The sequence below is a fragment of the Lontra canadensis genome, unplaced genomic scaffold (genome assembly GCF_010015895.1).
Source record: "Lontra canadensis isolate GAN:19392208 unplaced genomic scaffold, GSC_riverotter_1.0 scaffold1, whole genome shotgun sequence".
NCBI classification, from domain to species: domain Eukaryota; kingdom Metazoa; phylum Chordata; class Mammalia; order Carnivora; family Mustelidae; genus Lontra; species Lontra canadensis.
Genome location: NW_022630995.1, coordinates 806,706 through 820,757, shown reverse-complemented (window position 1 = coordinate 820,757; position 14,052 = coordinate 806,706). Strand labels below are relative to the sequence as shown.

The following is a 14,052-nucleotide window of genomic DNA, read 5'->3' as shown; positions in this document are numbered from 1 at the left end:
TTAAAAGGACAACAGCAAAGAGAACAAAATCAAACAGCTAAACAGGCACTGATGTGTAGGACGGGCTGGGCGTGATCAGGACACGATGCGGGCTGGGCACCGGGCAGATCTCTTCTGAAGCAAAGACAGTGGAGCATTAATAAGCTCAAATGGGGAAAAAGAGAGAGCGAGAGCCCTTTCCTGTGCTGTCGTCTTTCAAAGTGTTCAGTTCTCTTAAGCAACAGCACCACACGTACACACACGCAGTAATTACAAAACAGAGACATTCTTTAGATATTGGACCCACTCTTCTGTCTTCTGCCCTGCCTCTTTGCTCCTTCAGATGATGGGTTTAAGAATAGCGCTGGGGTGGCATCCGGGTGGCTCAGTGGGTTAAAGCCTCTGCCTTCGGCCCGGGTCATGATCTCAAGGTCCTGGGATCGAGCCCTGCATTGGGATCTCTGCTTGGCAGGGAGCCTGCTTCCTCCTCTCTCTGCCTGCCTCTCTGGCTACTTGTGATCTCTGTCAAATAAATGAATAAAATCTTAAAAGAAAAAAAGAATAGCGCTGGGTTCACTGCTAGAAAAGAAAACTAACGCTCTCCTGAATCACACTGAGACAGTATTAAGCTCCTTCATCCTGTCAGGGTCAACATCACGTACAAGCACATGACCATGTGTGTTTGACGTACTGTAGCTACGGTGACTAAATCACATGTAACACTCTAATGTTAAATCATAGTTACGGTGACGTTAAAATTTTTTTTCATTGACGGTTGACATTATTTTGAGACAAAGAGAAAGCTCCCAAACCCCATAGATTTTGTTCCCTCCCTACCCTCTACCCCACCCACATCCAACGCACAAGAGAACTAACAGGAGCCATGAACTCAGGTGTCGATGGCAGACATAGCAAACGGCGGCCCCACGTTCACAAGCTCCCATCTCCAGTCCTGGCTTTCCGGGCCTCGATCATCGGCTTGGTTGCCCGTTTGCGGTCAGTGGCCAGCTCCAGCCAGCACATGAGGTCAATGAACCAGGTGGTTGGGTTGAAATTTAAGCTGAATTCACTTGCGGAGTAGTCAAAGGGAAAGGTGTGGTGGTAATTGTGGAAGCCTTCACCTGCAAGACAAAGTGGGATTGAAATAACCCATCTCCACCTCTCTGCACAGACTGAGTCCCCCACCCTTCACTGAGCTCTGTGGACAGCAGACTTTGTGTCTGCCCTTAGAGAGCACTGGCTCGAAGAAGTACAAGCAGGAAAACAACGAGACAGTCAGCACAGAGCCACGAGGTTCATTTCCCCGTATGAACCGTAGGTATGTTATCAGGATTTCAGGGCTGGACTTCGGAAACTAAATGCTAAATGGCTGATAACAGATCCTCATTTTTTAAAAGATTTTATTTATTTATTTGACAGACAGAGATCACAAGTAGACAGAGAGGCAGGGAGAGAGAGAGGGGGAGGGAAGCAGGCTCCCTGCTGAGCAGAGAGCCCGATGCGGGGCTCGATCCCAGGACCCTGAGATCATGACCTGAGCCGAAGGCAGAGGCTTAACCCACTGAGCCACCCAGGGGCCTCAACATTTCCTCGTTTTGATGTTTGATCATGAAAGGAGAATAGCCTCCGTGAGCTGGAGGGACCAGACAAGGGCTCGCTGGGAGCGCCCGGAAGACCGGGAAGCACATGGCTCGGACAGGGCAGCAACAAGTTGAGGAGCGGACCGTTACCGTCCCAGATCCGCTACAGGCATTTCCATCCCTCCTGCTAAATAGCTTTTCCTCCCTTACTTTTTATTTTGAGGAGGGATCTCAGGGCTTCTTTCATTTGACTCTCATACAGCTTTACTGAGATACGATTCACCCATTTGAAGTACAATTTACTGGCTTTTAGTGTTTTCCGAGTTGTGCACTCATCACCACAATGAATTTTATAACATTTTCATTACATAAAGGGAAGCGCCACACTCCTGAGCTCTCGTGCCCCAACCATCCCCCAAGCCTTACGTGTCCCCCCGACGGGCCAAGGCTTGCCCAGATCAAACATTTCTAGGAGGCGCGTCTGCGCCGGTGGCTCTGGAGGAGACGAGTGTCTGGAATCAGAACGCGGCATCCGCGGACTCCGTGAAGCAGACCCCCTCCCCAGCAGAGGCGGTGTTGACCGTTGAGAGCCTGAACAGAACAGATGGTGGAGCCAGGGGAATTTGCCCCTTTTTTTTCTGACTCAGTGACTGAACTGCAACATTTATCTCATCTTCCCCTGCCCTCAGATTGGGATTTACATGATCTGTTCCCCGGCTCTCGGGCCTTGGGACTCGGATTTAATGATCCCACTGGCTTTCCTGGGTCTCCAGCTTGCAGAGAGCAGACCGTGGGATTTCTCGGCTCCCGTAATCCTGTGAGTATATACCTACTTGTGTAGATATCCAACTGTTTCTGTATCTACATGGGGATTTATTATGAGGAGCATACAATATTGTATTACAGTACACACGGAAACTGCAGTGTATGTATATAATAGTACACATGTGTATATATCAGTATACGTATATGTGTAGTGTGTATTGTGGACACATACATATGTGTCCTAATATGTATATATTTATAATGATTCTGTTTCTCTAGAGAACCTAATACCACCCCCATAGATCTATTCCGAAGATTCCATATAAATGAAGTCACACCATATGTGATTTGGGGACTGGCTTCTTCCGCTTAGCATAAGTTTTCGAGGTTGTAGCAGGTATTTCATTTCTTCTTATTGCCAAACAGTTTTCCATTGTACGGACGCACCTTTGCATTTCCCGCATTCGTCGGATGACGGACGCCTGGATGATTTCCACTTTTTGGCTATTACAAGTCATGTTGCTATGACTACTCACGTGTGAGTTTCTGTGCGGACGTAGATTTTTACTTCTCTTCTGCACAAATCTAGGAGTGGAGTTGCTGGATCATACAGTAACTATTTTTAACCATTTGAGGAATTGCTAGATTCTTCCTTTACTTCCTTTTTTTTTTTTTTTTAAAGATCTATTTATTTATTTGAGAGAGAGTGCGTGCATGGGTGGGGAGGGAGAGCGAGTCTTACTTAAGCTTCTGAGCTCCGAGCCGGACACCAGGCTGGATCTCACGACCCCGAGATCATGACCTGAGCCAAAACCAAGGGTCGGACGTCCAACCGACTGCACCACCCAGGTGCCCCCCCTTTACTTCTTAGTAGGTCCTCGCCATCCCCCAGCTCTACTGACCACAGCTGAAGGGCTCTGCTCTGCAATGAGCATACCCAATGGGCAGATCTGTGGTTTACCGTTTTCTTTTTAATTCAGTCTTTTTGACCCTGCCCCTTCCTTCCTCAACATTTGTGGTGTTTTTCCTTCCCCTGAGTATATGTGGAGGAGTTTCCCCCACTATGTTCAGAAGCAGACACCGCACTGAGAGCCCGGCTGGACTCCCATCTACTGCACAGTCCAATGCGACAGGAGCCTTCCCAGGACCTGAATAAAGAAAACCGACCAGGAGCTCACTGTTGACCTTGGTGCACAGAAAGCCAACAGCCGGCTCCTGAGGGCCTGCACCATGTCCATGTCCTTGGGCTTTCCGGCCCCCTGTCCCTACACAAGTTGGAACTCTGTCTTCTCCTCCCTTCATCTTCTGAAAAGACTGCAGTCGGGGCGACACGGCCAGTGCTGACTCCGAGCCGACAGTAGAGGGCACGTGTGTGGCTCCATCGGTTAAGTGTCCAGCTCTTGATCTGGGGTCAGATCATGATCTCGGAGTCATGGGATTGAGCCCCGTTTTGGGCTCTGCGCTCAGCAGGGAGTCTGCTCCTCCCCCAGCTCACTCTTTCTCTCTCCCTCTCTCAAAATAAATAGAAAAAAAAAAGAAGATGGAGAGGAGGAAGTGGCAGGGGCATCAGAAACTCTTTCCAAGACACTTTTCTCTCAGCTTAGCCAGTGTCCCCATGGCTGAATTGGTGCTTATTTAGGCACTGTCATCGCTCCTGTCAACACAAGATCCTGGGGTCTTAGTAAGTGCGCGAGCCTACCAACGCGGTGGCAGAAACTCCTTGCTACTGAAACCGTTGCTGCCTTACAGTAGGATCTTCCCCTCCAGTTCCACCAACATGCTCAAGGCCCAGCTTTCCAAGGAGCCCGAACTGCCTCCACAAAGATACAGCCAATGTTTCTTTATTACTTACCGTGCGCCAGCCACGGTGGCGAGGGCTTTAACTGGTGTGCAGACCTATAATCCCCCTCTCTGAGCTAGCTGCCACAGTTATCCCCATTTTAAAAATACAGAAGGGACCGGTAACTTGTTTTAGACTGTAAAGCTAGGAATAAGAACAACATCACTGAGACTTATTTCATGCTAAGCCCTGCTGCAAAGACTACGCAGTAACTCATCGAACCCTCCCACGACCCCAGGAGCAGGTAAATGCCACTGTCATCTTTGCTTGACAGAGGAAGACACAAGGTGTGGCGGAGACAGACAGCGTCCCCGGAGAGAAAGTGGGGGAACCAAGACCCGACCAAACTCATCAGAATCGGAGGCCTTGCTCTTAACCATCTTGTGGCACCATGAGATGCCCCACTTTTGTTTCTTCCCATCTCTCTGATTGAAGGCCTTTTTTCTTATGGTCAGTCAGACAACTGGACAGTGGAGGCTAGAATGGCCAGGGCAGTTTGAAGAAAGTCACCTGAGATGGCTCCTTCAGGAACATTTCCACGGTAAAAATAAGTAGCGGCTAATTACTGATCACTTACTGTATGACAGACACTGTCCTAAGCCATGCACACTAGTAGCTTACTTACTCTTCATAACACCCCTGTGAAGTAGACATCACAATTCCCATTTCAAAGATGAGAAAACTCTAAATCAGACAGATTAGGTGACTTGTCCAAGAGCCAAGATTCTACCACCAAAGCCCAAGTTCATCCCACCGACTCCAATCCACTGCCTCTCTTCACGGATTCCAGAAAACCATTGGACAGCCAAGAAAATCTGAGCTGCCGTACTTCCCATTGGCTCTCACTCCCCCGACTCACCAATGGTACCCAGAGTGATGAGCAAGTTCTGCCAGGGGCTTATGTGCTTGTCGTAGGGCCGGTTCCCGTACATGTGGGCAACACTGTTGACCAGCCAGGTGGCGTTGAGGGAGATGGTGTAGCAGAGGATGGAAGCCAAGAAGTAGGAGTTCCACAGACTCTCCCCCCAGAAGCACCAGGGCACCGTCGTGGGGACAGCGAAGCACATGAGCACCACGGTGATCTTATAGTACCTGCAGGCAGAGCATCACGCTGGCACCGGGCCCTGGGGATGGGGCAGGGACGGGCCGAGCAAGCCACCAGGAAATTCAGCAAGTGTGCCAGCTGGCTCCTTCCACGCTTTCTGTACGGAAACACCCCATTGCGTGTCACCCTGTACAGGGGTTGCAAAACCATATCCCTGCGAGGGCGAGGCAGGAGACCCAAAGTGGAGGTGGGACGGGCAGAGTGCTCTGGGGAGCGGCAGGGAAGCTCACCCGTTCGACGGCCCCTGCTCCTTCCCTCACCCCTCAATCAGCTGGATGACCAGGTTGTCTCCAGGGATCTCAAGAAACACCTATTTCTTGAGTAATTTTCAGACACGTGATTCCATACTATTTTAGCTTGGCACAAAGGTAAACAATCCAATCCCCTCTCAAAAAATGTTCTCTCTTCATTGGAGAGTACATTCCAAGCCAGCATAAAAAAAAATAAGTAATAAGGCTAGGCACAAGCAGGGCCACGTAAAAAGTCATCTTTACAAAGAAACTGTCAGCAGTTTGATTGTCAGACCTGTGTACCCAGAAGATTATTTACTAAGCACTCACGGGATGCCAGCCGCAAGTGCTGGTCATGCAAAGACAGATTCAACATGGTCCCCGCCGGGCCTCAGTTAGGTGGAACCAGTGTCTCCCACCTTCTGGCCATGTGGAACCAGCTCTGTGCAGGGACAGGAAAGGGGCTGTGCTGGGAGTTCGTAGCTCTTTCCTGCCTGGCCTCACGCAGCCTAACCCAGCTTCCTGAAGTCCTCTGTTAAGATGCGTATGTACGAAATGGCACAGTGTGAGGGAACGACATTCAGGAGGTGGAAGCCTTGAACTTGAGTCTAGATCTGTTTCTGGATGTCGAACCAGCCGTTTTGTTTCTTTTGCTCCCCTCCTGCATGCAGTTAGCTGGTTCCCCAAGAGCAGAGCCCGAGGCAAGGACCTGTGCAGGGGTAGTCTATTCTGGGAAGAGACAGGGACAGAGGGAAACCAAACCAGGGGGGCTCATATGCTGGACACCTGAACTTGGACCTCAGTGGGACAGATCACATTTTGGAGTTACTCTCTCAAGGAATGAGAGAAAAGGCTGTTTTCCCACTGGCTCTAACTATGTCCTGGCCAAGGGATGTCACATGGGATATCAGCTCCCTCACACCTCCAGTTTGCTCAGGTCAGCACGGCTGAGTGCATTTCTGGAAGCATCTCAGGTGGAGGTGGCAAAGATACCAGGCAGGAAGTAGGAAATAAGGCGTCCGGCTGAGCAAGGTGCAGTTGGGTTACACCTGGGGTCAGCAGGTGGCTGCAGCGTGAAAAGATGGGCAGAGTAGGAGGTGGGGCACGAGAGGGGTCTAGCGGGGGTGGTGATTATAATACCTACAGCGGATCTTGTGAGGATCCAGTAAGTAATATATACTATGTGCATATCATGTCATGGCTATTCTGAGAACTTCCCATGTACTGGCTCATTTAATCCTAATAAAAACTCTAGGGGGAAGTGACCATTAATATCACCATTTTACAGAGCAAAGGAAAGGTTACATAGTTGGGCCAAGGTTACAAGACTGAGACGTAGGAGGACCAAGATTCAGATCCAGGCAGAATCACTGTCGAGACCACCGTCCCTTCAACGCAGCTATCTTGGTATCCCAGTGACTTGAACACGGGTGTCGACGGGTTCACCTGGTGCCCAGCAAAAAACAGATTTTATGGGAACTGACACTGATGCACAGCTAGCAATCTGCAAAACACTCTTACATGCAGGATTTGCACATGAAATCATTGAAGTTGAAAGAAGGTCCTTGGGAGGTCAGATGAGTGGGCTGTGGCTAAAGGGGGAAAGATGAGATAATGCAGGGACTGGTGCTCTTACGCTGGGCTCCCTAGAGTCACATGCAGAAGACTCCAGGAGATGACTTTTATAAGAAAAAAAAAAAGATTTTATTTATTTATTTGAGAGTGAGTGAGCATGGGGCAGAGAGCAGGCAGAGGAGAAGCAGGCTCCCCGCTGAGCAGGGAGCCTGATGTGGACCTGATCCCAGGACCCTGAGATCAGGACCTGGGCCAAAGGCAGAGGCTTAACCCACTGAGCCCCCCAGTGCCCCGAGACTGCTCTTGAGAGCTACTTGTGAGGGAGGGAGAGGAAGGCAGGCTGAGCGGAGGCAGAAGCTCACCTACAAAGAGTTCCAGCAGATCCAACAGGGACCTCTGGGGCTGGATGACCCTTTAGAGTTGTCCCAAACTGAAAGGTCTCCCTGCATCACCCAGCCTTTGGCCTCGGGGCACACCCTGGGAGGGGTGAACCCTGGGACAGGGCAGTTCCACGTGGGCAAGGACGCTTCCAGAGAGGAGCACCCACTGAGGGGGCACCCGGGAGAGGCGCGCAGGCCCTGCCAAGGCCCTGGGGCTTGGTGGTGAGTGTGTGCAGGGAGGGGTGTTCGGAAGGGAAAATGGAAGAGGTGGCCAGAGCTGTGGATCTCTGCTGCTCGTCTGCACCTCCGAGGAGGAAAGCTGGCCAGTCTGTGTGTCAACAGAAGGCATTTTGTGACTGAAAAAGGTTCTTTCCTTCCTCCACTCTCTGGGCTACAGTCCAGGACCTTTGAAAAAAGCCTGTCCCGGGGCGCCTGGGGGGCTCCGTTGGCTAAGCGTCTGCCTTCAGATCAGGTCATGATCTCGGGGTCCTGGGATGGAGCCCTCTCTTCAGGCTCCTTGCTGGGCAGGGAGTCTGCCCCCTCCCCCATTCATGGGCTCTCTCTGAATCAATCAATCAACAATAAAATCTTTAAAAAAAGGAAGAAGATTGGCCTCTCTTAGTCCTGATCTGAGCCATTGTCTTGGCTGCTCATTTAGCTCCTGAAAAGGAGGAGGAGAAAGAAAACACTGCCGGCGAGCTCTGCTGGGCACCAGGCTAAGCAGCTCACAGGCCTTCTCGCTTCCTCCTTCCTGCAGACTGGGAACAGACAGAGGGGCCCACGGTTCCCCCAGGAGGAGGCCAGGCCCTCGCTCTGACCCTCAGCTCTGCCCCAGCCCTCTTCAGCTCACAGGACTCTGCTTCCACGGACGCCCCGCCCCCACCTCTTCTCTCCGAACTTGAACTTACCTGGACTTCTTAGGGAAGCCACCTTCAGCCTGGGCTCTGGCGTGGAGGGAGAGTGCCAGCCGCGGAGCTTCCCAAGTGGGAGGAGAAGGCGGCCTGGGCTTCACCCCCAGCACAACCTCCGTCCAGCTGAATGTCCTCTTCCTCAAAAACAGACCCTCTTTGACAATCCTTGCAGGGAAGCACTGGTGGGTTTAATGAGAGGGCTGTCCTGTGATGTTCTTCCTAGGAGGAATCCCTAGGATTCCTTGTTGTGCGTTCAGTGGAATGAATACAGGAGAAAGGGATTTTAGGGGCCACAGAGGGTCTGGGTGGGGCAGCCAGTAGCCTGGGTCTTGAGGCTGATCTTTGCATCAAAAATTCCCCGCAGCCATCAGACAGACCCGACGCCGTCCCGTGTCACCGAGGGGCCTTCCTCCCGTGCCTCTTGGCTTCCAGAAGCTTCATTACAGTTGCTGGCCTTCTTGCTTCAGAACAAGTGTGAGGATGGCTCCCTGGCTTCCTTGCTCAACGACACTCAACTCTGAACCCCCAGCCAAGGGTCCACCAGCAAGTCCGTGAGGCCTCCAGCTCCTTGTCCTTCCTCACTGGGGGGATTTCCTTTCTTCAGCTGTGGTAGGAGGAGGCTGCTGAGGGGCCCCCGACATCGCTCTGTGCTTTCACTGAAAGGGTTTCGTGCGTTGTAAAGTGTCACAGAGCAGTAAACCACCCAACTCCACCACTTCCTGGCCGTGTTTCCTTGAGCAGATGATTTAATCATACTGAGCCCCAGGCTTCTCTTCTGTAAAACGTGGTATTAACAAATGCACTGTGTCCCTACGACGTGCGCGTTGGTCCTGTCCTAGTACTGGGGATAGGAAGTGAACAAACCAGACAAAATCCCTGCCCCTGGGGAGCGGGGGCATTCTGGTGGGAAGATATATAAACACATGTATTATGTATGCACCAGACAAAAATGTACATGTATGCACACTCTGGTAGGGAAGAAAGCTGGTGAGTAACACACAGAGCACGTCCATGGTAACTACAAAGGCAAGAGTAAGCAGAGAAGGAGAGCAGGAGTCAAAGGCAGGTGCCGTCACTTAAAACAAGGTCTCGAGAAGGACTCAGGGACATTATAGTTAGCCGTGAGGCAGGTGGGGCGGAAGACTCCAGGCAGAGAAAACACAAGCATGAGGTCCTGCAGCAGGAGTGTTCCTGGCACTTTCGAGGACAAGCAGGAGAGCTGGGGCTGAAGCAGGTGAATGAAGGGGAGAAGGAGGGGGACAAGAGAAAAATGGCGGCCGAGTCACAGCACATCTTCGGGTCACCACAAGGGTTTCAACCTTCACCCTGAGCGAGACGGAGCCTTGGGCAGATTTGGCTCAAGGGACTGGAGTGACCTGACTTACATCTTAGCAGTGCCACCCCGAGAGTTGTGTGGACTGGGGGTGTGCAGAAGCAGGGGGACAATTAGGACGCGCTACAAAGTCTGGGCTGAGAGGACATTGGCTTAGACCAGGACAGGGGCGGCGGATGTGAGAAATGGTCAAATTCTGTGTATATTTTGAAAATAGAGTGACAGGACTTGTTAGCAGACTGGATTGTGGAGAGAAGGAAGTCAGGGATGACACTAAGGATGGAGATGGCGTCTGCGGCCACGAGGGAGGGAGGAGGAGCTGGTTTCCAGCAGCTCCTAAGGGGCTCAACCTTAGAGGTATCAGGTGGGAAATGCCCGTTACATTCAAGGGGCCTTGTCAAGCAGGCAGACGGATAGGTCTGGAGATCAGAGGTGCTCGAGAGAGGTCTGATGGGGACAGAAATTGGGGACCCATCAGCATATTACTGTGTGATACTCACACACACTGTTTTTCATCCGGTTCCACAGCAGCTCTGTAAGGTGCTTGCTGTAGCCTCACTTTGTAGGACCTTTCTGGAGCTCCAGAGAGGTCATGGGACTTCCTCAAGGCCACATTGGTGGGACCAAGCACAGGCAGGCTTCAAACGCAGTGCAGACAAACCTGCTATTTACTCGGCTTACCGAGCGCAGTGCGTGGGGGATGGGTAGGCTTACCCAGAGGTAAACCAGGCTGCAGTGTGTGGCCTAGCTGTTGCTCTGGGAGTCACACATACACGGACAAAAACACTGTCATCCGAAGGCTGGAACACTACACTCCAACGGGACTGAAATCCCATCCCTCTGGCACCGTCTTCTCCCTGTCTCCTGTGTCTGTGTCCTCGGCCTGGCTTACCCGACATTTCCAAGTACCAGTCTAAGTATCACCTCTCTGGGGGGACAGCCTCCGTCCCCCAGGGCAGGCCCTGTCCAGTGTTCGGGCTGCACACTGTACTTCTCAGCTCTCACACCTGCTGGCTTAGCCGGTGGCCTTGCCCATGAGGTCAGGGGTCTCAATCCTGACTACACGTTCCAGTCAACTGGGTGAACATTCAGAAATGACTGATGTGGGAAACCCGCTATAGACCGACTCAATCAAAGGGCATTTCTGTTCCAGGCACTGATATATATATTTTTAAAGATTTTATTTATTTATTTGACGGAGAGAGATCACAAGCAGGCAGGGAGGCAGGCAGAGAGAGGGGGGAAGCAGGCTCCCCACTGAGCAGAGAGCCTGATACAGGACTCGATCCCAGGACTCTGAGATCATGACCTGAGCCACCCAGGCGCTCCCAGGCACTGATATTTTTAAATAAAGCCTCTCCATTGCAGATGTTGACCGTAGTCTCCCTATAATCTGCCCCCACCCTTTCTTTCTTGCTGGAATGCTCTGATTTTGTTCAGATAGCTGACTGTTGTCCCTGCAGCCGTGTCCTTCGGGGAATGTGGACTCTACCCATGATGTGAGTCCTGATTGGTTTGAAGCCATCAGTGGTGATCTCATTCACTTTCCCAGTAGGGAAGATGGGTATGATTTTTAAAAAGGTAAATAACAAATGTTGGTAAAGACAGAGAAATCAGAACCTTCATGCATTGCTGGTAGAAATGTAAAATGTCGCGGCTGCTAACAAAAATAGTTTTCCAACAGGTTATATATCAAGTTATCATATGACCCAGCAATTCAACTCTTGGGCACACATTCAGAAGGATGGAAAGCAGGGACTTGAACATACACTTGTATGCCAGTGTTCATAATGGCGTTCTGCACAGTAGCCAAAAAGTGGAAATAGCCCAAGTGCCCATTAATAGATGAATGGATAAACAAAATGGTGTGTGTGTGTGTATAGACAGACAGACGTATATGTAATGTATGTGTGTGTATGTATCTATGTTTGTCTACATATGTATGTATAATGGAATATTATTCCAGCACAAAAAGGACAAAATTCTTACATATGCTATAACATGCACGGAGGGACCCTGGAAACATGCCTAGTGAAATATACCGGACACAGAGGACAACGATTGTTCATAATTCCACCTACATAAGGTACCTAAGCAGGCAAATTCACGAAGACAGGAAGTAGGATAGTTGGGCCTCGGAACTGGAGGGAAGCATGGAAAGCAGAGGGGGAAAGGGAATCCCCTGTTTAATGGCTATAGAGAGTTTGTTGGGAATGATGGAAAAGGTTTGGGTATCGATTCTGGTGACGGTTACACAACGTGGTAACACAGTGAATGTACTTAATGCCGCAGAACCGCACGCTTAGGGTTGAAATGATAAATACTATGTTGTGTGTATTTTACCACAATAAAAAAGATCAAGATGAGAGAATATTTTCTCAGCCACAGAAAGTACACATGGGCAGAAGTGGTTTCTCTCTTTTCACAGTGACCCCAGGACCTACTGCAGCCATCCGTGACCGTGACAGGCAGAAGACTGAGAAACAAAGCAGACCCCTTAGGTTGACGGAGCAGAATGGTGGAAAGGTCCTTGAACGAGCTACTGAACTAACCAGCCACAGAGGGCCTCTCTGACATCTCACTCTGGGACAAGCCAAGCTACTGAACTAACCAGCCCTAACTAACTAACTAACTAACTGACGTCTCACTCTGGGACGAGGCTGTTGAGTCAGCACCATCTGTGGAGTCTCTGAGCGCAATGTAGGACTTGCCGCGGACGCTGACGTACCATCCGGACCTCCTCTCTGTGGACAGTCACTGACAGCACTGCTTCCGCGGCAGGGAGCCGCCCTGCTCTAGGTCACGCCCTCTCTTAACAACCCCATCCGGGGACTAACCTTACAGAGGGAGAGTCGTCCATTGCCTAGGACTGTCCCACTGCCTCATCTCTCAATGGCTCTGAAGAGTCACCCCAACTTCAGAACCCACTGTATGGTGAGCTAAGGCCTTTGATGGACCGATGAGGACCTGGCTTCTTCCCTTGCCCAATCCTGTTTCCGGCCCTTCTTCTGTCGGTGTTGACCCTAAGTGCCCTCTCCAGTTCACTTCTTACAACATAATATCCACCTCAGAGCCAGCTTCTGGGGTAACCTGTCCTGTGACATGGATATATTGCTGGGCGGATGGAGTCCAGCAGAAAGCCACTCTCCAGAGCCTAGCACAGGCACCGCACAGAGCAGGCACTCCTCCTTATCTGTGGAACAATGAAGCCAATGATTCTTTGGTTAATACATTACTGAGAAAGCTTCGCAGGAAAATACAAACCCTACAGTGACTCAGAAGGACCCAGAGCATGAGAGATAAAATGTCAAGGTTTCCAAAAAACACAAACCACAAAATACATGTGCCTCCTGCTTTTGGGTTCTTCATGAGCCGCTTATCTTTTGGGTTAGTGCCAACACAGGATTGTGAATATGAAACCAACGACATGATTAAAGACATTCGTGCCCATCAGGCCCCAAACCCCAGATCCCAAGGATTTCACTGCAAGGCCTCAGAGCTCTGGTTTTAAAGGATGATTTCTGAGCATGAGCTTTCGGGTCATTCTCTGAGCTGCCAAACACGGCAACCGGTTGGCAATATCTAACAGCCACTCCGACAGGTCTGGTCTTGGTTTGGAATGTGAGTGCCTTCCTCTCTGTTTCTCCACGGCTACTCAGACCCCGAGACAGGAGGAGACTCCTAGAACCTTCAAGGGAGAGAAAGACAGCGGTTGGTATGAACCCAAGAGCAACCCAAGGAAGAGTAGTTCCCCTCCACAGATTTGAAACCAGATACGCACAGGTTTGAGCTCAAAACACAAGCACCGGAGCACTCAAGCTCACCCTACCAGCTGCTTGGGAGCCGCTTTCTACAGCTTCAAAGTCACAGCTGGCAAGAGCAGGCCCGTGACAGACTCTGGAAACCTGCCCATTCCCACCAGCGACTCCACCGTGGGAAGATGTTTCTCCGAACTGAGCTCAACAGAAGAGGCAACTTTACACAAGCAAGTGCCGTCACTCACCATGACGGCCCGACCGGAGTGAGCGCAAGTGATAGAACACGAATGAAGATGTGGGCCGCCATCTTGCCACTCTGTCAACACCCCAAAGACTATCTTTATTCCAATAAACGGGATCACAATAAAGACAACTGAAGCGTTAAAAACAGACTTGAGACTTGCAGCCCCCCTGGGGGGCTCAGTCAGTTGATCATCTGACTCTTGGTTTCGGCTCAGGTCATGATCTCATGGGTCATTCCCTGCCCCTCCCTCGACTCAAATGCACACACGAGCGCTCTCTCTTTCTCTCTCGAATAAATAAATAAACCTTAAAAAAAATAGACTTGAGGCCAAAAATTTGTTCTATGGAGAAGA

At 50.7% G+C, this 14,052-nt stretch overlaps 1 protein-coding gene across 1 annotated transcript; it reads right to left on the bottom strand.

The window, feature by feature from the left end:
* Window positions 1-857: 857 nt before the first annotated feature.
* Window positions 858-13,763, bottom strand: SCD5 (stearoyl-CoA desaturase 5). Its single transcript, XM_032864125.1, has 4 exons — window positions 13,702-13,763; window positions 8,363-8,530; window positions 5,024-5,256; window positions 858-1,100 (listed from the first exon to the last, which is right to left on the bottom strand). Exons 1-4 carry the CDS (start codon window positions 13,761-13,763, stop codon window positions 910-912), a joined length of 654 nt encoding a protein of 217 aa, XP_032720016.1. The 3' UTR covers window positions 858-909.
* Window positions 13,764-14,052: the final 289 nt, after the last annotated feature.